This window comes from Equus caballus, chromosome 1 (assembly GCF_041296265.1).
Source record: "Equus caballus isolate H_3958 breed thoroughbred chromosome 1, TB-T2T, whole genome shotgun sequence".
Classification (NCBI taxonomy): Eukaryota; Metazoa; Chordata; class Mammalia; order Perissodactyla; family Equidae; genus Equus; species Equus caballus.
This window is the reverse complement of record NC_091684.1, coordinates 59,240,621-59,267,004: the sequence shown is the minus strand read 5'-3', so window position 1 is coordinate 59,267,004 and position 26,384 is coordinate 59,240,621. Positions and strand designations below refer to the sequence as shown.

At 46.2% G+C, this 26,384-nt stretch overlaps 1 protein-coding gene and 1 long non-coding RNA gene across 2 annotated transcripts; one reads left to right on the top strand and one right to left on the bottom strand.

The window, feature by feature from the left end:
- Nucleotides 1–322: 322 nt before the first annotated feature.
- On the top strand, nt 323–9,252 carry NPFFR1 (neuropeptide FF receptor 1). Its single transcript, XM_023647938.2, has 4 exons — nt 323–415; nt 1,711–2,056; nt 6,253–6,352; nt 8,239–9,252. Exons 1-4 carry the CDS (start codon nt 323–325, stop codon nt 9,110–9,112), a joined length of 1,413 nt encoding a protein of 470 aa, XP_023503706.2. The 3' UTR covers nt 9,113–9,252.
- Nucleotides 9,253–13,318: 4,066 nt separating this feature from the next.
- LOC138916205 (uncharacterized) lies at nt 13,319–26,316 on the bottom strand. Its single transcript, XR_011423121.1, has 2 exons — nt 26,110–26,316; nt 13,319–18,194 (listed from the first exon to the last, which is right to left on the bottom strand). It is a non-coding gene; the product is annotated as an uncharacterized lncRNA (long non-coding RNA).
- Between the last annotated feature and the right edge of the window lie 68 nt (nt 26,317–26,384).

Below are 26,384 nucleotides of genomic sequence, written 5' to 3'. Positions count from 1 at the left end.
TGATTTTTTTTTTAGAGATACAAACTGAACTATTTATGCATGAAAGGAAGTGATGTAATATTCATTTCAAAATAATCCAAAGAGAGGTGGGGGAATGGGTGAGACATGGTTAGCCTTGAGCTGATAATTGTTGAAAGTGGATGATAGACATGTGGGGGTTCTCTCTTGTAATAGTTCATTAAACTATATACTCTTGTATATGTTCACTAAAACATTCTCTCTTCTACGTTTGACATTTTCTGTATTAAAATAAAGACGTTTGGATAAATTGGGTGCTCCTAGGGGGCCTAAGAAGGGGAGTGTCATGTCCTCCTCTTGCTGCATGCCAGAAGCTTCCAGCTTCTCCACCTCCACCAGCAGGCCCTCCACCCCCACCCGAGTGCCCCTGCTGCACCTGCTGGTCCCTGCGGTCCCTGTAGCACCAGCTTATTAGCCCTTGCTCCCCCCAGGGTCTCCCTAGGCTCCAGGTCCCAAGCCTCCGACAGGCCTCCAGGCCAGTGGCTGAGCTTGGGATGCAACAGAAAACTCCCCAAAGACTGTTCATCCCCTGGAACAGGCCACAGTCGGTCCCACAGGAAGGCGAGAGGAGCGTTTACAAGACAACACTGTGAGTCACCACACCTAATGACTTCCCAGAGGAGCTGTGGTGGGACACTTCCAAACGAGGCTGGAGAAACACACAATAAAGCCCCGGACTGATTCAGAGACACACAGAGCAGGGCCAACTCTGCCGCATACTCCTCTGCTACCTTGAGCCAGTCACGGAACCCCTCTGATCCCAGTTCTCCATTTTTGAATGGGGCTAATACTTAGCTGGGAGGGTTAGATAAAATAATAGGTATGGAAGTGCTTTGTGAAATGCTGTCCAAATGAAGCAGCTGATCACCACCTGCGGGGAAGTGAAGGATGGGTGCTAGCCTTGCCTTGGAATGGCTTTCTGGTGACTTTAATGTATGCCTTTGCTCCTTAGCTCTGGGTCACAATCCCCTTTCAATCTCCCTTCCTCTACTGCCTTCTTGCTTTTCCCAACTAAAGTTCTGTGGAGATGATGAGGAGGGACATCAAAGATTTTAAGGGTGTAGTAGTCAGGGTCCCAGAAGAAAATGAGTGGTGCATTCAGAAAGGGTTTAACTGCAAAGAGTTAGTGGAGGGACTTTACAGGGGAGTAGGGGGCGGGGTAAGAGAACCAGCAAGGGATGGTGAAGAACCCAGAGACTGCAGAGAGGAAACAGTGTCAGTGTGGCCCAAAGCTAGAGCCACAGAAGAGGAGTCACCTGACGGGAGCTGCGCCCATAAAGACAGCCCTACAGGCAGAACTGGCCAGGCAGGGAGAGAGTCTGGAGCTGAATACCCTGACCTCTCTTTCCTCCAGTCCTTCAGTCTCCTTCAGTGCCTCCCATTGGCTGAGCCCTGTCAAAAACTGGAGGGCAAGGGAACCTAGGTGAGGTAGTCCTTGGAGGTCAGCCTCTGGGGCAGAGAGGGGATTGTGTGCAAATGGATAATAGCTGACACTGGGGAACGAGTTGTGGACAGGACCAGGTGGGAGGTGTGAAATCAGGGTTTGAGTGGTTGTGGGTTGCAAGTCATGGATCAGTGCATCCAGTTGCGACTGGAGTAGAGCACAAGGTCTGGGTACTAGGGCAGGGCAGGGTGTGGAGCACAGAAGGGTCTCACCAGTAGTGAGAAGTCAGTCATCTCTTCTTTGCCCAGGATCCTGACCCATATGCTCCTTTGCTCCTAGGGAAGCACGCCCAGCCTCCCAACAGCCGCTGGCTCCCAAGCCAGAATGGGAGTAACGCCGAGGCGACCCCGGCGGCAAACCTCACCTTCTCCTCCTACTACCAGCACTCCTCACCAGTGGCGGCCATGTTCATTGTGGCCTATGTGCTCATCTTCCTCCTCTGCATGGTGGGCAACGCTCTGGTCTGCTTCATCGTGCTCAAGAACCGGCACATGCGCACCGTCACCAACATGTTTATCCTCAACCTGGCCGTCAGTGACCTGCTGGTGGGCATCTTCTGCATGCCCACCACCCTTGTGGACAACCTCATCACTGGTGAGTGGAGGCAGTGGAGGCAGTAGGAGTACCCCTCACCCCTGAAAGCGTTGTTGCCCTGTCTCTTGGCCAAGATGCTATGGTCTCAAACTCTCAAGACCGTCTTGTGGCTGAGTAATTAGACCAGAAATAATAGAAACAATAAATTAATTATTTTCTTTGTGCTAGGCATTGTGTGATGTACTCTGCCTGCATTATCTTAATTAATCCTCACAACAATCCGATAAAGTATGTGTTATTATCATCCCCACTTAATGGATGAGGAAATTGTGGCTCAGAGTGGTTAAGGGACCGTTCTGTAGTCACACAGCTAACCGTCAAGTCCCACATTCTCACATGCCTATTTCTTACCACTACACCATTCAGCCTCACTCTCACAGGTAGCTCCCGTGTGCAGAACTAGAGCCAGTGGGAAGAAATGGTAGGGAGACAGGTTTCCTCTGAATGAGGACCTAAAGATCCACTTATTTGAGCTATTCTCCAACAAAAGAGAGTCTTGTCTTTCAGGCAGCGAGCTACCTGTCACTGAGTGTCTAAGCAGGGACTAGCTGGCCATTTAGCAGGGATTTGGTAGAAGGGACAGAGCTAGGAAATACATGCATGCTAACACACACTTAAAATACACACCGTTGTTTCTTTATCTCTCCCTCTGTACGTACAAATCACAATACCTCCGCTTCCAGTCCAACATCACAGGATTCATTTTAACTTCCCTCTTTTCCTCATTTGTAGCTTCTTTCTCTGACAGTGAGAAATCTAGCTCTATTTATCCACAGCATATTTACTTATTTGTTCAGTCTTAGTATACACATAAGGTAGTTTTAGTATTGCTAACCCATACCTCTGTGAGAGACAAATTTCTTTTTTTTGTTTTTGTTTGTTTTTGAGGAAGATTAGCCCTGAGCTAACATCTGCTGCCAATCTTCCTCGTTTTGCTGAGGAAGACCGGCCCTGAGCTAACATCCATGCCCATCTTCCTCTACTTTATACGTGGGACACCTCCCACAGCATGGCTTGCCAGGCAGTGCCATGTCCTCACCCGGGATCCGAACCGGCGAACCCCGGGCCACCAACACGGAACATGTGAACTTAACCACTGTGCTACCGGGCTGGCCCCAGAAACAAATTTCTTAATGAGAGTACAGTATCTGTGTCCAGTTCTTATATAGAGAGTCCGTATGCTGTTTTCCCAAGTGACTTAGGTTAGTTTCTTGTTTCCCCATGCCCCTTCACTGGGGTTATTCTTCACTTGTAATACATTCAGGTTTATTTGTTATTGTTTGTCTTCCACTTTGGGTTTCCTTATGCCCTGATAAATTAATTTCTTTCTTTTTTGAGTATGTGAAACACTGCCATGGTTCTAAAGAGAGTCATAACAAAAGATACACTCAGAGAAGTGTCACTCCTCTGTCATAGCGATTCCCCCTGCCCTCCATTATTTCACCCCATTCCTACGCTTCCCTCTACAGTTAGCCAGTCTCATTATTTTCAGATTTATCCTTCTTGTGCTTCCTTTGCCCAAGTGGATAAGCGTATATTTTCCTATATCCCCTTCTTTCTTACATGAAGGGTAATATACTATAGACACTCTTTGTATTTTCCTTTTTGCGCTTAGTGATATATCCTGGAAATCACTCCATATCAGTCATAGAGGGCTTCATTCTTTTCTACAGCTGTATAATACTCCATTGTGTACATGTGCTGTAGTTTATTCAACCACTCGTGTATATGGGAATGTAGGTTGTTTAGATATTTTGCAATTACAAACAATGCTACCATGAATAGCTTGTGCATATGTATTTGCATATTGGAGGTGTACCTCCAGGGTGGATCACCAGAGTGAGATTGCCCAATCAAGAGCTACGTGCACGAAGTAGGCATCACCTGGCTCCCCTCCACGGAGCTGTATCAGTTTGCATTCCCACCAGCAATTCGAGCTCCCCTGTCTCCACAGCCTTGCTTTTGCATTTTGCTAATTATGAGTGAGATTCGAACTGTTTTCATATGTTTAAAGACAATTTTTAAATCTTTCATGTGAATTGTGAATCTTTTTCACATTTTTCCATAAGGTTTTTAGTCCTCTGTCCCTCAATTTTTAAGGGTTCTTTACATATCAAGAGTAATACCACTTTGTGGCATATGTTGCAAATATTTTCTCCCAGTTTGCCAATTCTCTTTTGACTTTATTTACAGAAATTTTTGCTATAAAATTAAAAATTTTGATGATGTAGTCAAATTTATCAATCTTTTCTTTTATTGCCTCTGGATTTTAAAACATAATTAGAAAGCCTTTCTCTACACATAGATTAAAGAAGAATTCGCCTATGGGTTTTTTCCCTAGTACTTGTACAGTTTAATATTCTGCAGTTATACCCCTAATCCACTTGGGAATTATTCTTGAGTATGGAGTGAGATATGGATCTAGTTTGATCTTTTTCCGAATGGCTACCCAGTTGACCCAGCACCATTTATTAAAATGTCAATCTTTGCACATGCTTTCAGATGCCCTCTTTATCACATACTGAACTTCTACTCTACTTGAGTCTGTTGCCGGGCTTTCTCTCCTATTCTGCTGGCCTGCTTGCTGGTCTATTCACGCACCAACACCACACTGTTTTAATTATAGACGTTTAATAGTATTTTCTAATGTCTGGTAGGGGCTGGTTCCCCTTGTCATTTTTCTTTGTCAAGATTTTCCTGGTTATTTTTGTGGCTGTATTGTTAACTTAATTGAGCGGTTTTGTGTTACAGATCTCATTCTATTTCTTACTTTATTCGCTAAGCCTTCTATTGGCGTTGCCATGGGTGCATCTAACCTCTTGCTTCCCACTGCTGCCTGGTAGGCCACGGTGTGTGTCTACCACATCTTCCCTCTGACCTCCCAGGGATGGGCCCCCAGGTGGCCTCTACCTAGTGGTGTACTGGAGCCAGCTTGTCTGTGTTCAGTGACATCATGTTGATAGTATGAACTTTGCTATGTAGGGAGATTTTACACCACAGGAATTGGCAAATGCTGCAAACCAGAACTTTTTGTTTTCTTTTTTGAGAGTTGATTTACCAGCACACCACTGCCTCCGAGTCTCCATCACTATAAAAACATTGCTGCGAACGTGTTTACGGACAACGGGGAATGTCTGCAGGATAGGAACTCAGGAGAGGAATTGCTGGGCCAGGGAGTTTGCACATACCCAGTTTTCCAACAGAGAACCAACCTGCTCTCTACAGCGATGCTGACTCTCCACGACATTTAAACTCCCAGCACCCGGACCAAACTCTCACTGCTAATCCGTAGCAGGCAAAGAGACTGTAAATTAATTAATCTCCCCCTCAGTTTTCTCATCTGTAAAAAGGAGACGATAATAATAGGGTTGTTGTGAGGGTTGACTGAGACAGCGTCTGGTACTCAGTCCACGTGCAGGCAGAACGTCAACTCAGGAAAGACAGCTGGTGAAAAGAGGGCCCCAGCCTTGGGAGAGGACTCTTGTCTCTGGGCACAGTAGACAAGAATAAGGTGGGGTACCAGGCAGAGGGGGCAGAGATGCCAGGCAGTTACCAACACACGGCCTCAGGAACCAGGATGTGGATCTGGTCACCAATCCTGAGGGCAGGTGGGGCCCAGGTCTCCTGACAGAGCAGAAGCCTGGGGATCAGAGTGAGGATATTGGTAAGAGAAGATGAAGCTGCTTCTATCACCCCGAACCTGGGAGTCAGGATTGATTTGTCCTCGTGGTTCTCACCTTTGGCTACCACTCCAATCCTCTGGGTAGATTTTTAAAATACTGATGTCTCGGTCCCACCCCCAGAGATTCTGATTGTAAATGGTCCAGTCTGGGCCTGGATGCTCATTCTTTCAAAGTTCTCAGTCAATTCTAGAGAGGAGCCAGTGCTGAGAACCACTGGCCTAGAACCCGGGGCAGGGCCATGGGAGCAGAAAGCCAGGCAGGCCTGGGTGGATCCAAAGCTCATGGAGAGAAATCGCTGGTCAATATAAAAATTGTCTCTCTAATAGAACTGTCCATAGTGGTATGGCCTGGTCAGTTCCTTATTCCTAGAAGTGTGTAAGCCGAGACGTATGACTAACTGGCAGTACAGAAGAAAGATCCAAGCCACAGAGGGGACGGGCTTAGATGGTCAGAGTCCCCTGGCTCTTTGTGAGTAAGACTTCTCTTACTCTATGGTGGCCTCTGTCATTGCAGGGTGGCCCTTCGACAACGCCACGTGCAAGATGAGCGGCTTGGTGCAGGGCATGTCCGTGTCGGCTTCTGTTTTCACACTGGTGGCCATTGCTGTGGAAAGGTGAGAGGCTTCCCGACTAGGTTATCCCAGGCCAACTGGGGGCCCAGCCTGGAGAAGAGCCACTGCCTTCAGTGCTGGGCTGGCTGGAAGGCCGGGGCTGCTCAGCAGTGGGTGGGGCTGGATTCTGAGCCGTACAGGGAAGGATTGTGGGTCTGGCTGCCCACTAGACTTGGAAGACCTGCAGAGGACACCATCACCTCCTTCCAGAAAGCCCAGAGACAGCTTCTAAGGAGATTTAATAGGGATTCCAGGGGACAGGGCCCATGGGCAGTGAAGAGCTGCAATGGGTTGAGGGCAGGGCTAAATTTATAAGTTATAGGTATGTGAGTTATTTTTTACTAGACAAAGGAAAAATCATTTAAAAAGTCATTAAAATGGTATCAGTGCAGGTGGCATCTGGTTATCGGGTGGTCCTCTAACTTTGGATACAAATCAGGTCAGATCAGGTCAGGACGTCCTATGCTTCCCAGAGGACATTGTAGATCGGTATGTAGGCTGGGACGCCTCGGGCTTCTCTCCCTGGGGCAGCCTGGATCCTCCTCATTTATTTCCTGAGCAGCAGAAATCCTGCCATCCATGAGTCTGAGCCAGGCGAGCCAGCTTCGGCTTCACAGTGGCCTCAGCACGGCTGGGGAGGAGGGGTGTGTCCCTGCCCCTCCACGCCACCTCCACAGCCTTGCAGCTGCTTCCTGGCCATCCAGGCCCTCCTGACCCGCCATCGCCACCCTGTCTCCAGCTACTCCTGGTCTTTCAGCTCCAGATTCCATCAGATTCTCTGATAAGCATGAGTCTGCTAATGTGATGGAGCGGGGGGGGGGGGGGGGGGGGGGGGCCAAGGAGGCTTTGCAAGCAATGAAAGACAGACCCAACTGCAAATGGTCTTTCTCCCCCTCCTCCCTCCAGGGAGCCCTTTCACTAAGTCACTTCACACTCTGAGCCTAAGTTGTCTTATCTGTAAAATGGTAAATACCCTGCAGGGTGGCTGGAAGGCTTCAGTGAGCTTCTGATTGTAGAGGTGATGCACACTATCTGGCACAGTGTCCAAATGTCAGCTCTTAATATTATTTTATTTCTTCCTTACACACAAAATGGATGGAGGAGAATCCTGGGACACACCAGGAAGGCTTTCTGGAGGAGATGGGAACTTGAAGAATACTGCAAACACCACTGGGAGGGGTTGCATACCGCACATGTCATTCAACAATGGTAACAAATGAAGATCAGTGAAGCAGAGGGACTTGCCCCAACTACCCAGGTAGTTAGTGGCCTTGCAGAGACAGGAACCCAGTTCCACCACCCCAACCACCTACTTCATTGGGTCACAAAAGACTGAGTTTGGTAAGGGCAGAGGTGGAACTAGGATGAGGATACTAGATTCTGGAAAGGGCGGAGCTAAGAAGTGCCCATATTGGGAGGAGGACAAGGAGTTGGGTGTGCCTGTTACATAGATAGGCTCCACATCTGAACCTCCAAGGTTTTCTGGAGAATCCATAAACAGCTAAACATTGTTTTCTTTGGTACATTTACCTAATCAGCCTACTCGAGGACAGAATGTGCAGACTGATCGCTTTGCTAGCTGCAAGTTTACCCCCCAAGGTGCACAGACAGGTTCATTGTTTCCCGCCTGCAGTTCCCTCCTCCCCTCTTCTCTTGTACATCCTGTTTTTGCCTTTGTTCCTTGGCAGCTGACTCCCTCCCAGGTGAGAAACCAATTTACTTGCAAACTAACCTAATTAACTTCTGATCTGTTTTTTGACGCTGCCTGAGGTGCGATGATGACTGTCAAGCGCCCACACCCCGCCAGCCCTCAGCCAGGCTTGGCTCTCACTTGGGGACGACTGGGGCCCCCCCAGACCTCCCCGCCTCTCTTTCATCCCTCGCCGCAGGTTCCGCTGCATCGTGCACCCTTTCCGCGAGAAGCTGACCCTGCGGGAGGCGCTGGTCACCATCGCGGTCATCTGGGCCCTGGCCCTGCTCATCATGTGCCCCTCGGCCGTCACGCTGACCGTCACGCGCGAGGAGCACCACTTCATGGTGGACGCCCGCAACCGCTCCTACCCGCTCTACTCGTGCTGGGAGGCCTGGCCCGAGAAGGGCATGCGCAAGGTCTACACCACCGTGCTTTTCTCGCACATCTACCTGGCGCCACTCGCGCTCATCGTGGTCATGTACGCCCGCATCGCCCGCAAGCTCTTCCAGGCCTCGGGCCCGGGCCGGGCGGGCGGGGCGGCGGCGGAGGGCGCGCGCGGGGTCCGGCGCAGGGCGCGCGTGGTGCACATGCTGGCCATGGTGGCGCTGTTCTTCACGCTGTCCTGGCTGCCGCTCTGGGCGCTGCTGCTGCTCATCGACTACGGGCACCTCAGCGAGCCGCAGCTGCATCTGGTCACCGTCTACGCCTTCCCCTTCGCGCACTGGCTGGCCTTCTTCAACAGCAGCGCCAACCCCATCATCTACGGCTACTTCAACGAGAACTTCCGCCGCGGTTTCCAGGCCGCCTTCCGCGCGCAGCTCTGCCCGCCGCCCTGGGGGAGCCATAGGGCGGCCTACTCGGAGCGGCGGGGCCGGCTCGTGCGCGCACGGGTCTTCGTGGAGGTGCCGCCCAGCGACTCGGGCCTGCCCTCTGAGTCGGGGCCGAGCAGTGGGGCCCCCAGGCCTGGCCGCCTCCCGCTGCGCAATGGCCGGGTGGCCCACCATGGCATGGCCGGGGAGGATCCCAGCTGCTCCCATCTGCCCCTCACCGTCCCTGCCTGGGACATTTGAGTGGTACACGGAGGACGGGCCCTGAACCTGAGGGCGCCGACTGGACATGTGATTCCTGGACCTGAAAGCAGCCCAGTGTGGTTTTGAAGAGAGTACCATAGTGCCTGTTTCTCGAATACAAGGCAGTGGGCCGCTGCTAGTGATCTCTGCTACCTTCCCCCTCAGATAGAGGCCAAGGAGGGCAAGGGAAGAGGAGCCAAGTTTCCCCAAAACCCTTCTGTGTGGTGGGCGCCACAACCGTCATCTCGTGAATCCTCACAATGCTTTGGGAATAGGCTTTCTTATCCCCCTTCTACAGATGGGAAACTGAGGCCTGGAGAGGAGACGAGGCCAGCCCACTCTCACAGCTGGAAATCTCACAGGGCCTGATTCCAGGGCCTGTTTGGTTTTTACCATCTCACCTTTCTCCAGAGGGGCCCCTTAAGGAGGAGCACAGTGAAATGTGTAAATCCTCATTAGGCAGCTGGGAAGAAGCAGAAAGAAAAGCTGGCCTGTCCATTTGATGCTTTGTGTTGGTGTCCTGGAGTCCCTTATGTATTACTGAAGCCACCTTCCTTGACCTCTTCCCACAAGAACATGGTGCGCCCCTCCTGCCAGCTCTGCGTAGGTTTGTCTTTGTTCCAAGAGGTGCCCAGGGCCATTCTCTTCCTAAGTACTACATCAGGACGTCATGTCTGAGCAGCTGCAGAATGAACCCCCGGGAGTCTTGCCCTCCAGGTGTTGCCCTCCCGGTCTGAGCCCAGAGAAGGGCCGGGTGAGCTCTGTTCTCTCTCCTTTCCTCATAGGGCCCACTGCCATCCCCCAGGCCCAACAAGAACTCATAATGCAACAGGCAGCTGCAAGGCCACAGGGAGGCGTGGGTTTATTTATTCATGGACAGGAGAAAGGGAGAACACAGTATCCCCTTTCAGCCTTTGGAAATGTAGCTGCTCACTGGAGCTGCAAGCACAAAGCCTTCCCCAAGGCCTCTTTTTCCCTGCTGCCTCTGGGGAATGGGCGGAGAAGTTGACCAAGGGAAGCTGTGGTGCCCTTTGGGGCTTCATGGAGGACAAACACTAAACCCCTTTCCAACACAGATAACTCATGTACCCTAAAAAGGGTTGGGGATCAGGAAGTCCCTTGTGTACTTGGCTCTCACTCAGCACACCTACATGAGCTTGAAGAAAGGAGACTGCTCCTGAGATGGAAGGAGATGGGACTGACTCGGTGGTCCTTGCACGGCCCCAATAACCTGCAGTTAACTGGACATTTCCCCCTCATCTCTATGGAAGACAAAGTGTTGCTAGAGTTTTAGTGAATAAAAAAGAACATTTCCAGGGGGCTGGCCCCGTGGCCGAGTGGTTAAGTTCGCGCGCTCCGCTGCAGGCGGCCCAGTGTTTCGTTGGTTCGAATCCTGGGCGCAGACATGACACTGCTCATCAAACCACGCTGAGGCAGTGTCCCACATGCCACAACTAGAAGGACCCACAACGAAGAATATACAACTATGTACCGGGGGGATTTGGGGAGAAAAAGGAAAAAATAAAATCTTAAAAAAAAAAAAAAAAGAACATTTCCAGGGGTCAGGGCAGCGAATGTGACTCTGAGGCTTTGACTGTATCCAATCGATACACATTGACTTAACCGTGTTTACTCCACATTATGTACTAGATGTTGGGGCAGAAGAAAATTCTTAAGCAATTGTACAATATGTTGTCTCCAAGCATGTCCCCAGACACTGTCTCATTTGATTCATAAAATGAGGTGGAAGGAGATGTTGTTGCCATTTCACAAAGTAACAAAGGCTCAAAGTGGCCAAGGTCGCAGGCCGCAAAGGTTTGAATTAGAATTTGTCTTCTGATGGTTCCTTTCCACGCTGCATCCAGCCTTTCAAGGAAGCTGGATTGGGCATAAGGGGGAGGAGAGCGGGAAATTCTCGCGAAAGTTTTTTGCCTGATAGTGAACCAGAATCCTCACCCTCAAGATCTTGGTCCGGGAGATGGAAGTCTATTGTGTTAATTCTTGTAATATCCTTCCTGAGCTGTGCTGCACACAGTATCTATAAACCCATGTGTTGAGCGGGCTGCCAGGATCCATCACAACTCCACACGATCCAGGGGTCTGGGGTGATGGATGAGGGTCTCAAGAGAGGGTGTGCCGTCCTGTCCCTCATTAGCTAGTGCATGTGTGGGCCCCATTTTTGGTACTGTATCAGTGTTATGTGTCATGTAGGACAGAGAGTTCCCAGCTGCTTACTGTGAAGAACTCTGACTCCAGGCTCTAAAAATAGGCCAGAGAAAAGGCCATCTCAAACTCAAATGCTTGTCCCTGTGCCTGGGTGGCATCTGTCCAGAGACACAGTCTGGTCTCTCCTCTGGGTGCGTTTCTCCTTTAGCATGACTGCCTCAACCACAAAATCACAGCCTCCACAGCAGGGGGAAACCAGGGCACTCACTCAAGCCAACCTTTCCACCAAGGCCCCTTTGTTTCATTTCCCCCGAAGATGCCATGCTCTGAAAGGCTGTGCCTACCACAAAAACTACACTAGGTCATAACTGATGTATTCTGCTGTTATTTTTATTTCTTTTTGAAGATCAATCAAAGGTCCTGCCTGCCCATTCGGAGATTTGATCTGAGTGGTAACAGGCATGACTTGATGCTTTCGTGAGGGGTTGAGGCCTTGTGGGTACCTGTGGACTGTTCATTTTTTGTGTATGTGGTGAAACGTGCACAACATTAAATTTACCGTTGTAGCCATCTTTAAGTGTACGGTTCAGTGGCATTAAGTGCTTTCACATTATTGTGTAACCATTGCTATAACTGTTTCCAGAATTTTTTTTTAACATCCCAAACTGCAACTCTGGACGCATTAAACGATAACTGCCCATCCCTCCCAGCCCCTGCGGCCCTGGCACCAACCACTCTACTTTCTGTTGTATGAATTTGACTACTCTAGGTGCCTCATACAAGTACAGTCATGCGGTATTTGTCCTTTTGTGACTGGCTTCTTTCACTGAGCATAATGTCTTCAAGGTTCATCCATGTGGCAGCATGTGCAGTACTCTGTTCCTTCTTAAGGTTGAAGAATATTCCATTGTTATATATGTGTGTGTATACACACACACATCACATTTTGTTTACCCATTCATCAGTCAATGGACACTTGGGTTGTTTTCACCTTTTGACTATTGTGAATAATGTGTGGAGTTTTAAGATATTAGAAGTAGTTCCTGAAAATAGTGCCTTTGTGAACCCTGAGGACAGAGACCCCAGTTTGGGGACCTGGGATTTCTCCCAACCTAGCATTTATGGGTAATGAAGTAGAAGCTCTGAGGAAAGCTATGATTTGTCTCACTCCCCTGTGCCCACCCCAACTGCTCTGAGCTTCTGCTGGGCTTTACTTCTGGACTAGAGTGGCTAGAAAACTGTGAGCTCCCTCCATAGGGTATTTTTGAACCTTTTTTGTAAGTGTAGCTTTATTATCCTCACTAGAATTCTGTGTCCTGACACCTGGGCCCTGTCAGAGACCTTGTCTGGCTACCCCCAGGCGTGCAATGGCAAGCAATGCAGACTTCTCCTGATGTGGCATCCTCCACCTACGGGCTGGTCAGGTCTCCTAAGGTGACTGCCTTTCACAGGCAGAAAGTTAGGAGACGAATTGGATGTGTGATGGGGAAAAGAGCCAAGGGCTTGTTGACACTGAGCACCCGCACCCCAGAGAGGCTCTTAGAGGAACTCCGTGTCCTGTCCCGCCATGTGCAGCATGAGGCAGTTGTTCTAATCATGGGTCTCCATTGATGAATGGCCTCTTGACTTCTCCAAGACCACGCAGCACTCAACAGACCAATGTGAGCTGGAGGCAGGGGCCCAGCCTAGACCCTACAAACCACAATCCGTCCAGCCCTATGAGGACTTTCTCTTGGGGCCTGGAGGACACATGAGTTGATTGGGTTGGAATGGAAGATGGAGTTGGCAAAGTAGGATGAGAGCCCCCCTATCATTAGTCTACTGTGTATTCATTCAAAAATCAAGGTGAGAGCCAAACCGAGAGCTGGATGGACAAAGCATTGCTATTAAGCTCTGTACCTTTTTGCATCCATTTCCTCAGCTCACCCCTTCCAAGTGCCACTGAGAAAAGACAGATGAGAAGGAGGTGACCCAAATGGGCCTCATTACAAGCAAACAATGTTGGCTCAACAAGAGATTCCTTGTTGAATAACCCAATTATTTATGTTTATGGCATTTTATTGTTGGTTTCTCTCTCTACAAAAGCACTCTATAATCACTGTGGAAATTTTACACAATTTAGATAAGCAAAGAGAAGAAAATAAAAAGCACCCAAATCCCACCACAAGAGATAAGCATAGAGTCATTTTCTATGCATATATATCTATATGTGTAAAAATTTTGTAACAGCTTTATTAAGAAATAATTCATTTACAATAAAATTCACCCATCTTACATGAACAGTTCAATGAGTTTTAGCTATTATATACAGTTGTATAATCACCATCACACTCAAGATATTTCCAGCATCCCCCAAAATTCCCTTGTGCCAATTTGTAGTCACCCCTCTCCCCACTCCTGGCCCCAGATAACCACCTGTCTGATTTCAGAATGTCATACACATGGAATGATAGGCTGTGTAGCCCTTGAGTATGGCTTCTTTCACTTAGCATGATGTTTTTGAGATTTGCGCATGTTGTAGCATGTATCAGTAGCTTGTTCCTTTTTATTGCTGAGTAGTATTCTATTGTATGAGTACATCACATTTTGTTTGTCGATTCATCAGTTGATAGACTCTTGGGTTGTTACCAGTTTTTATAAATTTAGAATTATGAATAATGCTGCTATGAATGTTCATATGCAAGTCCTTATATGTATATACGTTCTCAATTTTCTTGGGTAAATACCTAGGAGTGCGTTTACTGGGTTGTATGGTTTAAGTGTATAGTTTAACTGTGCCCAAGTATTTTCCAAAGTTGCTGTACCATTTTGCATTCCATCAGCAGTGTTCTTGCTCTCATGAGAGAGTTCCAGTTGTTCTTGCCAACATTTAGTAGTATCAGTCTCTTAAAAATGATCACTGGTGATGCTGGGCATCTTTTCATATGCTTATTTGTCATTGTTATATCTTCTACTGTAAAGTGTTTTCAAGTCTGTCTTTTAAAAATATGATTATTGTAGAAATTTTACCACAAAAATTTGCCTTAAATCTAAGAGAAACTTAACACCGACAGATAATTTTTAAACCCATCAAGAATGGGTTTAAAGTAAGATAAGTGGATAGAATGTGAAAGAGGTGAGAGGGCTATTTTAAAAAAAGGATTTTTGCATTTTTGTTGAGACATAATGGACACGGGAGGGCTATTTAATAGGTGGTTAGGAATGGCCTCTCTGAGGAGGTGACATTTGAGTTCAGATAAGAATGAAGTGAGAGAAGGAGCCATGGGAATAGCTGAGGAAAGAACATGCCAGACAGAGAGAATATCATGTACAAAGGCCCTGAGATAGGATAGGGATCAATGAAAAAGGAAAGAACGCATAACAAATGGTACTGAATGTCAATAATTACATTTCTGGTCAACTCAAAACATTTATGTTAAATGTTAAAAGCCAGGCACGGTCGTAAGTGCTTTGTGTGTCTGTGATTTATTTCTCACCACAGACCATAAGCTCCAGGAGGCCAGGAACTATGTCTATTTCACTCATCTTTGTGGACTCAGACCTAGAACATTGCTTGGTACAGAAGAGGCACTCAATAAATGTCTGTCGAATGAATGAAGTAATGAAATAAGAAGGTATTTATTATTATTCCCAAACTAAGGCTCAAAGAAGTTAAGTAACTTACTGAAGATCATATAATTAGGAAGTGCCAAAGCTGAGACTCACATCTTGGTCCGTCTGACCAGGAAGCCCAGGGTTTTGCCACTCCCCCAAGCTGCTGTGGATCCTCCTTCCTATATTTGGGAAACTGAGGTTCAGAATAAATGAAAGAGGCTCCCCTCTAATCCTAAAAGTTAGAAAATTAAATTAAATTAAATTAAAGGGAGGTCCCCTCTAATCCTAAAAATAAATCCAGCCAGCCACAGGCTCCAGACTGCTGTTTTGGCCCGAAGACCACATTTCTATCACATTCAGTGACTTCCAAAGATTTGAGATGGAAGGAATACCAGCAGTTTAAGTAAAAGGTGTAAATTTAGTTTGACCCATCAAGCCTTCATGCAGCCATGGGCTGAAAGAAATCAACCTTTCCACTCTCCTGCCTTGTGGTCAGGGGATGAAAGCTGCCGAACTTGCTGTACTGTGCTGCCTTGAGTTGTTTGTGCTCTCTCCCTAGCTGCAACGCCCAGGCCTTTGACTCCCATCACCAACAAATGCTGCTGTTGTCATGTGCAAGCAACCAAATGAGTGTGGCTGGAAAAACCCAAGCTTCGTGATTTGGGCAAATTAGTTTATCTGTCACAGAGCCAGTGGTGGTGGTAAATCACTCTGTGTTTGAGGAGTAATCACCCCCCACCCCACTCTGTCTTCCTTTCTGCAGGGAGATTAGAACAGCCAAAGCCAAGTTGTTTATGACAGAATAACCTACATTCATGTATTCTGACTGCCCCAAGGAAGTGCATTTTGTGTCATGCTGTCTGGCGATCCTTTGAAGTCACCTCTAATGATCATGATCACCTCCTTCATTCTCCTCTGGTCCATGTCTTTGGAACCTAATTCTTTTACCTATGCTAAAAGTGATGAAAAATAAACTCATTATAAAAGACTTCATGTTTACATTTTACTTTCTATTGCATTAGTAGTTTGCCTTTTTTTGTGTCTTTACTGTGAATGAAAAATTCCCAGGCGAAGTAATCATCCCTTCAGAAAAGGTAGACAGTAGACTATATTACCACCGACATCACATTCTTATTCCCACTTTACAGATGCGTGGAGCCCAAGGCATTTCCTTGAGGCCCCCACAGCTCCTAAGTGGTGAAATCAAAACAAACTTTAGGGCTTTGTGGGTTGCAGTTGAGTGTTCTTGACACTATATCAAATTGCCTACTTGGTTAGCTCCCCACTTTTAAGCGTATGCAGCAGTTTAGACGAAATAATTCTAGCATATGTGTGCTCAACAAAAGTAGTGTCTTTGGAGTCTGGGAACACGGACGTCCCCACAGTCCAGTGCGCAGAGATGGAAAAGAAAAACATCATACTGTGGTACAGTACTTTCTTCGATGAGGCCTCGTGGTTGGCCGAAGAAGCAATGGGACAGCCTGAGGAGTGTTAGAAAAGAGCTCCTATAAGAAACTTGAAATAAGTCTTAAAAACTGAGTTGGAGACAACCAGGTAGAGGGTTTGAAGCAGGGAAGTGATGCATTCAGATCTTTATCCATTAAAGCTCACACTGGCGGCAGGTAGAGAATGACTTGGAGGGAGACAGAGCTGGAGACAAGCGAGGTAGGAGGTACTTGCAGGAATCCACATGAGAAGTCCCAGGACTGGCTGAGGCGGTAGGGATGGAGAAGAGGTGACAAATTCAAGAGATGTTTGAGAGATCAATTCAATATCTCCTGGTGCAAAGGGTTCCTGGATCCAACTCCATTGTGTGTGTGTGGAGGTTTCCCCACTCCAACAAGCGGTTCTTGGACATCAGCAGGGTGTCCCAGAATTCAATTCAGTTCTGACACTATCTACACAGAGTTGAATCAGATCCCACAGGTAAAGGGCTCAGTCCCACAGGACTGCCCTCCACTTCAGACGCCAGTGCAAGGCCCACTCATTACCTGTGCTTCTGGCCTACAAACCGGAGGTTCCAAGAAGCCCCTCCAACTCAGGATGCCAAGAGCAAGTCCAGGTTGTTACCTGTAGTTCTGACCGACTGGCTATAAATCAGACGTTCCCATGACCCTCTCCTCAGGTTTGATTAATTTTCTAGAATGGCACACAGAGCTCAAGAAAACCCATTTACTGATTTGTTACAAAAGATATTAAATAATACAAATCAACAGCCAGATGAAGAGATACATAGGGCAGGGTCCCAAACAAAGGAGCTTCTTTCCTTGGGGAGCTTGGGGCCTGTCACAGTGGCACATGGAAGTTTTCTGGTCCCCCAGTGTGGAAGCTCTCCAAAAAAGAAGGGCCAACAAGCTATTCTTTTTGGGGTTTTATGGAGGCTTCATTAAGTAGTCATGATTGACTGAGTCATTGGCTATTGGCAACTGATTCAACCTCAAGCCCCCTTCCACTCCCCAGAAATCAGGCAGTGGGACTGAAAGTACTAATCCTTTGATCTCCTGGCCACCAGCCCCCACCCTTGGGTGAGATCCAAGAGTCACCTTCATTAACATAAACAAAACACTCTTTTCACCTTTATGGCTCTGAAGCTTTCCAGGAACTGAGGACAAGAGACCAATATTATAACAAAAGATGCTCCCATTGCCCTTACGGCTCAGGAAATGCCAAGGGTTTTAAATGCTGTGAGCCAAGAGCTGTAGATGAAGACCAAATAGATAATCTGAATGACCAAATATATATATATATTTCTTATAAATCATAATATCACACCTGGTAACTGGTAGGATGTGGGAGTCATTATCAGGTCATTATCCAGGATGCTTTTAGTTGCCACTGCGAAATCTGACTCAAATTGGCTTAAACAAAAGGGACATGTTGGTTCATATAACAGTAAGCACAGAGGATTGGTTGATCCAGAGGCTCAACAATGTTATCAGGGACCCAGGTTGTCTCCATTCCTCTTCTCTGCCATCTACAGTGTCAACTTCCTCCTCAGGCTGGCTTCCCTTGTGGTGCAGAATGCAGCTATTGGCAATCAGAGCTACATGCTTTCTTGTTCACCTTGCGGGGGGGATATCTGCCCCCCTGACTTTCTCCTGAGAGAGCAAAGTACCTTCTCAGAAGGAGGCAGCAAACTTTCATTGGTTCAAATTGGGTCAGATATCCATTCCTGAACCAATTTCTGTGGCTAGGGGAATGTCATGTTCTGAATCCCATGTTCTTCAGTGGGTTCTGGAACAGTCAAAGGGGGTAGGAGTACAATGACTGATTTAGACAAATCAAGGCCCATCTCTGGAACTAGAGTCCATCTCCAATCAACCTGAGGGAGAGGGTGAAAGACCACTGAGAAACCGTATCCATTAGAACGTTTTTCAGCCACCAAGAAACAGACTACTCTCAATCAAATTGGTTTAAACACAACAGCAAAGTCAAACTATCTCGTATAATTTATTAGCTATTAATAAGGTTAATTTATTACCTCTTTGTAAGAAGACCTGAGGCAGGGAAGGCCCAGGGTTGGTTAAGTGAGCAGCTCAATGACATTATCAAGACCCAAGGTTTTTCCACTTGGCATCTTCATGGTAAGTGTATCAATATTACCTACAGGCTACCTCTCCTCCAGGTTGTAAGACAGCTGTGCTTGGCAAATCCCAAGACCATACCCAAGAGAAGAAGAGACGGCCTCTTCTAGTGTATCTCTCATAGAAGGAACAGAACTTTACACAGAAGCCTCTATCACACTCACCTTAGAACTGCCTTGGCCAGAATTGTGTCACATACCCACGACCAAACTAGTCACTGGCAAGGGGAACGGAACCACTGTGATTAACTTGGACTAATCAGACCGTCCCCTGGGGCTGGGATGACACTGCAATCCCCGAAGCACAGGGCCATGCAGGGGAAGGTGGATGCATGTCTGAACAACAACAGAGTCCTGTTGGGAAGGAGAAAGGAAGAGTGAACAGGTGTTGGGTAGGCAACCACCAGTGGCTGCTGCAAAGGTTAACCAGGGGGAGCCTGGAGGACCTTCCAGGTTGGCTGACTGGGCAGTTGTGGCACCAGTAACTGCGACAGAGGACTCAAGAGAGAAAAAGGAAAGTTCATTTTTGGATTTGGTGAATACAAGATGCTCATGGGGCAGCCAGGCAGAGAAGTCCAGAAGGCAGCTGTATATAAGAGTTGACCATAATTTCTTCCTAACACCTCCTCTTCCCCTGGCTTCTAAGACATCACAGTGCTGTGTTTTATCTCCCACCTCACTGGCATTCCTTCTCAGACCCCTTTGTGGACACCTCTTCTGCCATCTGTCCCTGGAATATTGGAATTCCTTGGGTTCTGTTCTAGACCCCCTGCTTTTTAAAAAATTATTACTCTATATACTTCCTGTAGGTGGTTTTACCTTCTCTTGTGGCTAAAATCACCCACATCAATGACTCTGGCCAACTGTCCTTTCTTTTTTTTTTAATTTTTTAAAAAGATTTATTTTTCCTTTTTTCTCCCAAAGTCCCCTGGCACATAGTTGTATATTTTCAGCTGTGGGTCCTTCTAGTTGTAGCATGTGGGATGCTGCCTCAGCGTGGCTTGATGAGTGGTGCCATGTCCGTACCCAGGATTCGAACTGGCAAAACCCTGGGCCACAGAAGCCCATAAACTTCACCACTCGGCCATGGGGCTGGCCCCTAACCTTCCTTTCTTTTCTGAGTTCAATGCCTTATATCTAACTACTCCTTGGACATCTCAACTAGGAATTTTGTTTCTCCCCACCTCCAGAATGTCTATAAGATTCCCTCCATTATTTGTCACTGATAATTCTGGACAATTTTTTCCCTCTGTCTTATATAATGGACTACACAAATGCAATTTCAAGCTGCCTCCTCATCCAATTCTATTGCTATCCTAAGTCCCTGTTGTCATATCCATTCTTTATTCTTCCCCTGCTCAGCTGTATTTGTTGTGTAGTGGAGGAGGGGGCTGGGGGCAGCTAACCACTGTAGACTAGTTTTCTCAAGCTCCTGTGTCAGAGGAATGCAAGATTATATTATTGTTCCTAATTATTCACTCTCCTCTCTGTAACAGGAGTATATATCCCCACATTGCCCAGTGCCTTATGGTGCCTCTCTGAAGATGAGTATACTTCCCTGCTCCCTTGTCACTGGACCTGGCTACATAACTTGCTTTAGCCAATGGAAGGTGAGCAGAAGTTGCTAATACCAACTCCTACCAGAAGCTTTAGGAGCCATGATGAGGTTCAAGCCATTTCTCTTCTCCTTCTACTATGAGACCAAGAAAGGAGCCGTTCCCTCTGTCAGGAGCCCAGAATAATAGATACACGGAACAGAGCCAAAGCCCTGACATGTAATCTGAGAAAGAAGTGAATGTCATTGTAAGATTAGGGGGGAGGGTTGTCAGTTAACACAACATTATCTAGAAAAGCTGACAGAGGAATTGGTGGCAGGAGCAGAATGCTTTCCTAAAAAGTGTGTCATTGGCTTTGGGACCTAGTGGTGGGCAGCAAGGACCACAGCCTTTGGTCCCGTGGAAGGCAGATAATGTACCAAGGAGCCTGTCGTTTTATGCAAAGAGGCTGGGAAACAGATTGTTACTAGTGTGCCTTGGTTGCATTTAGCTGCATTTGACAGGAAACTACAAGAAACAGATGAGCTTAGAAAAGAATTAGCTGTTTCGTAAGCAGGGATGAAAGGGATAACGGGAGACTCCGAAGTTTCAGGATCGGCAGGGTTAAAAGACTCAACTCTTGCTCATCTCAAATAAAGGAGAGAAATTAAGAAATGCTTTCAGTAACAAAGTTGATTACATGTCAAATTAAAACAGCCTTGGGAGAGAGACCAGAGCTTCTAGTACATCCTTTCTTGGATACAACGACTCAGGAAAAATACACTAAGAGCATGCTCTCCAATGGAGGCTTGATAAGTTCAAGTTACTGTAGCAATTACACCTAGAGAGAGAGGCATTTCTTGGAAAGAATTACAGGTGCGGTAACGGGCACATGGAGCTGGCTAGAATCAGATAGCTAAACACTATACAAGTTTTGAAAAGAGTTGTACTTCCAAGATGCACCAACTTGGGCTAAAAGAGGTTATGACTACTGGAGAACAACTTTTGGGCTCCCCAATTTCTGTGAGCAGGAAGGAAGGAAGTTGCAAAAGCTGCTCAATCCCTAAGGAGTATATATTTTCCAAATGTGGCCAAGAAGGATATTGGAAAAGAAAGGAACTTCCATAGAGTAAGGCCAAGGGCTCTGAAGAACAATAACAGGAGGCAACTCAAGAGAGCTGAACTGGAACTTAATCAAGGAATGTTTCCCACACCCAGTAGAATTTTGGAATTCTGACAACCAGTCATAGCTGTGTGCCTCGCATTCTTTCTTTTGATGAATAGGTGTTTATTTCACTGTTTATTCTGTCCTTGTTTAACCATTTCTTATTAGGTACAGATGTGGGGAGCAGTAGATAACATTTGTTTGTTTTAAGTGCGTAAGTCTCTGGATCAAGAGGAGCCATATCTGGACATAACACAGAAACTATCATGAGATACTAAACTGACTCTGACGTCATGATTGGTTGAGACTTTTGAGTGTCATTCTTTGTAGGGAGAGTAAGTGTATTTTTCATGCAAAAAGGGGACAAATGAATATTTACGATTAAGAAAGTACACTGTGTGTGATAAGACAGCATTCTTGTTACTATTTATTTACTTCTCTCTCTATAGGAGAATTATACATTCCTATACATGGTTACCCACTTGCAATGTCTGCTAAAGGAGGAGTTTATTTCCATGGCTCATTGGCATCAGACAAGGTCATAAGACTTGCTTTAGCTAATTGAATGTGAGTGGAAGTGATATATACTGCTTCTGATCCAAAGCTTTAGAGCCATCGTTTGGTTTGGCCATTTGTTTTCTCCCTCTGCAATAAGATCAAGATGGGGGATGCCACTTAAGCCTCAGTCTGCAAATGAGAAGACATATGGGGCAGAACCACAGCTGACCCATATCACCACCATGATATTGGAACTTGAACAAGAAATAAATGTTCATGTTCATTCTTGTAACCAATTGAAATTCTGTATATTGTTTGTTACAGTAGCATAAACTAGTCAAAATTGACTAATACAGTTGGTTTTCATCTGGGCCCAGCCAATGGGAGACCCTGACAGGAGACTGGAGGGCATGAGGCAGGGAAAGAATACGTCTCCCCTTCCCTTTTTGCCCCAGGTAGCAGCTCCAGCAGCAGCTCTATCTCCAGATGGGCAGGCCCACTGTGCTTCTAGCTTCTGTCCACAGCCCCTGAGTGACTCCCTTTGGTGACCCTGCCTCTTCCTCCTGCCTAGTCCCTCTGGCCTAGAGACGGTTGTGGCTTCCTGCTGTTGCTAATCTATATTTGGCCTCTCGCCTCTTCTATTGCTTATTTACCAATTCCCTGCATTAAAGTTCCTCTGTTTTAAACATTTTGAGTAGTTTTTGTCTGGTTGGACCTAGGTGATACACCATCTATGTACAAATTTTGGAGTAATTATTGATCACAGATGTCTTAAATTTCGCATTTTTTTTAAGGAAAGATATATTTAATTATATCATTTTTTTTTTTACCATCTCAACCATTTTTAAGTGTACAGTTCAGTGGCATTTAGTACATTCATACTGTCGTGCAACCATCACACCATTCATCTCCAGAACTTTTTTCTCTTCCAAAACTGAAACTCCATTAAACAACTCCCCATCTCCTCTTCCCCTCAGCACCTGACAACCACCATTATACTTTATGTGTCTGTGAATTTTACCACTCTAGGTGAAACTTCATGTAAGTGGAATCACACAATATTTGTCCTTTTGTGACTAGTTTATTTCACTTAGCATAATGTCTTCAAGGTTCATCCATGTTGTAGCATGTGTCAGAATTTCATTCATTTTTTAGGCTATCAGTCTATTTTAGCCAAGATGCTTTTAGTTCAATAATAGAAAACCCCAATTTAACTGGTTTAAACTCTAAGGAACTTATTATCTAACTCAATAAAAGGTTCCAGAGGCAAAGTAACTCCAGGGTTGGTTAAGTCAACAAGTCAAAGACATCTTAAAAACTCAGATTCTTGCCCTATTTCTGCTTTCCTGATCTCTACGTGTCAGCTTGGTTCTCAGGCAAACTCTCCTGATGACTGATGCCTTCTAAGAGGACTGCAGCTGCGGTAGCCATTTGTGTTAGTTAGCTTTTGCTGGTTTAAGCTGCTATAACAAACAACCTGCCAAGTCTCTCTGGCTTCACACAACAAGCATCCAAAGTATACTCTCTTTTTAAGAGAGAGTAAATCTTTTCCAGAAACCTTCTAGCAGCCTTCCCTTCATCCCATTGGACATAATTGCATCACATTTGCGTGCCTGAAACTATCGCTGGCAACCATGATTGTCTTAGCTTGTTTAAAACTCATTCTTTGAAGACAGTGGAGGGGCTGGATGCCCTGAAGCAAATGTAAACACAGAGGAGTAGATACCTGAACAAAATCAGGATTCTTTTAGAAAGGAGGAGTAATATGCTATTGGGCAGGCTACTATCGGTGTTTGCCATAATACTCAAAACAAAGTCATCATTTTTCTCACCTTCCATCCCAACGAAACTATGTCAGTAAATGACACACCATTCAACCAGTTGTTGTCACCAGAAACCTAGAAATCATGCTCAAATTCATCTCCCTGATCTTTCACTCTGTCCAACCAATGATCAATTCCATCGATTCTCTCTTGAATTTAGCTCCATAATTAGTCTTCTCTTTGGCTACCCAAGCCCAGGGCAACACCATCATCTTTCACCTGGGCCACTGCAGCAGCCTTCTCATTGCTCTCCCTGCCTCTAGTCTTGCTAAACCTCATTCAGGCTCCAAGCTGCTAATAGAGACACTTTTTAAAGCAATTCTGATTATGTCACTTTCCTGGCAAATACCCTTCTCAGGTTTCTCATTGCTCTTAGGGAAAAGTTCAAACCCCACATGAGGCCTTCCAAGGCCCTTCACCATTTAACCCTGACCATATCTCTGGTTTCATCTCTTAATAATCCTTTTCTGGCTTCTATCTTGTCCTCCACCTTATGAACCCCTTCTCATCCTTCAGGTCACAGGTTAAGGGTCACTTCCTTCAAGAGGTTCTCTGCTCCCATAATGCAACGCCCCATATTTCCTCTATCATTCTACATATCCAAATTTATTGTAATTATTTGTTGAAGTCTGTCTTCCCTTCAGACTGTAAGTTCTGTGAGGGCCAGCACCATGTCTTTCTAAGAGCTAGATCCCTACCATCTAGCACAGAGCATGGCCACAGTAAGTGTTAAACAAAATTTATAGATTTGAAAGTTTTCATGTTATAGGACCTATAGGTGGTATTTGACACCAAATATATATATGAGATAACTTAGGGAGAGGGTATATCTAGAGAGAGAGAATATGAGAAGTAAGAAGACAATGATGATTAAAATAAAGAGATGACGAGAAAGCTAAGGGGGAGGATGGGAAATGAGTGGCCAGAGAAGTAGAAGGAATGTCAGAAGAGAGTGCAGCCACCAGCCAAGGAGGAGAGGGCATCAGGAAATTGCAGGTACCCAACAGGATCACCCACAGCAAAGAGCACAGGATACCGACCGAAAAGCGTTATCGGATTTGGTTACAGAGAAAGAAGGATAATGTCTGAGGACAGGGGTGCTCCTCTGTCAAATATACTTAAGAAGGTATTTTCCCCCTCCTTTTGATTATTTCCTCTATCCATTGGTCCAACAAAGATTCATTAAACATCTACTCTAGGCCAGATACTGGGCTCAGCCCCAGGGAGACATGAGAAAGAGAACAAGATCTACTTGGTCCTGTGGGGCTCACCACTCTTGTCTGCAAGGGAAAGTTACAAGGCACTGACATGAGCCCCAGCAAAGCCAGGCCTCAGTGTTTTATTGAAGTTGGTACTGATTGGCTCTCTGAACACATTCGATGACACAAGAGCTAGTGTGCCAGTCCAGAGGTCAGTAAGACTTTATTATTGTGCTATGAGCTGGCAGGAAACAAAAGCACTTGTGTGTGGCACATTATTGCATAATTTCTGTCTGTTCATAAGTCAGTCACAGAGGAGATTCTGAGTTTTTCCAAGAAAAGTAGTTCCATCTTCTCAAAGGCAGAAAATTGAGAGAGCAGGTCGATCAAAAGAGCATCCTCTTTAAAAAACTCTCTGAACTTGACCCTAATTAGTATTCACTTTGCAAAGATTCCTTTAACTTTCAGCAATACATTGTTTTACTGACTAAACTATTGCTCTATTTTTTCTCTCCCCTTGTGTTCCATAGTAAAACAGTGTGGGGTAGTGTTCAAAAGGTCAGTGAGTCATGGCCTTCTGAAAATTAACAGGAGTCTGGATAGAGGCAAGGGAGAGACACTCCTTCCAACTAATTAGAAAATTATCTTACTAGGTTTTCATTTAATCAGGGAGCATCTCGTTTTACAAATAGACATTGTTTTGAAAAAAAGTTTAAATTAAATTGTCTTTAAGGCACATTATCTCCAATGCCTTAGAAAAACAAGATTATTTAAAGAAACCCAGCCCATCAAAATTTTTAAATAAAGCCAGGTATTCTTTGAAATAATCATTATTATATAATCAAATTAGTGAATAACAATTTCCTAAGTTATAATTCGGATTTTGAAACATACTTTTTTTTTTTTAACATATAGGATTGGGGAAGTAAGTGATGCAATTATCTGCCCACAGCCTCAATCAGACTTTAGTTTTAGGGGTCTGGCCTGACACGATGCAAGAGTAGAAAAACAAGCTCCTAGGAGCTTATGCCTGAGAGAAACGTCCTCCAGGGACTCTGAGCTCACGCCTAGACTTTCCCAATGCTTCCATCGGCAGTCCCCGGGGATCTGGGATGGGTTGGGCAAGGAAGGGGCAGAGGGAATCCTCCCCCATCGGGGAACGTGGGAATAACAAGTTACACCGCCCGAGCGCTTACAAGGAGCCAGGCTCCTCCTCCAACTCTTGACGTGTCTCAACTCAGTTAAACATTCCTATAACCCATGAAATAGTTATTATCTCCATTTCCCAGATGAGAATCTGAGTCAGAAAGCTTAACAGCGAATTTGCCCAATATCATACACGAGAAAGCGGTGGAGCTGGTACCCAGCTGGTATCCATTTCGGGTGCCAGTGACATGCCTCAACTTCGCTTAAATGGATCAGAAAAATGCCCACCTTTGAGACCGCAGGCAGGGCGTGTCGGGTGAAGCGTATGACTTACAAAAGCCTTTTGAGATAAGGAATTACTCTGCAGGGAAGGGTGTGCGAGAGCCAAAGGTAGGAGAGGAGCCGACGGTCAATTCTATCTGGTCCAAGCTGAGAACTTGCGCTTTTACCCTTCTGCGTCAGAGTCGCAAACCCCGCCCGCCCAGGTGGAAGACTGGAACCACAGCCTGCCGGCAGCCACGTGGCCCTGTCTGGAAGCCAGCGCGGCGCCTCGCGGAGGCGGG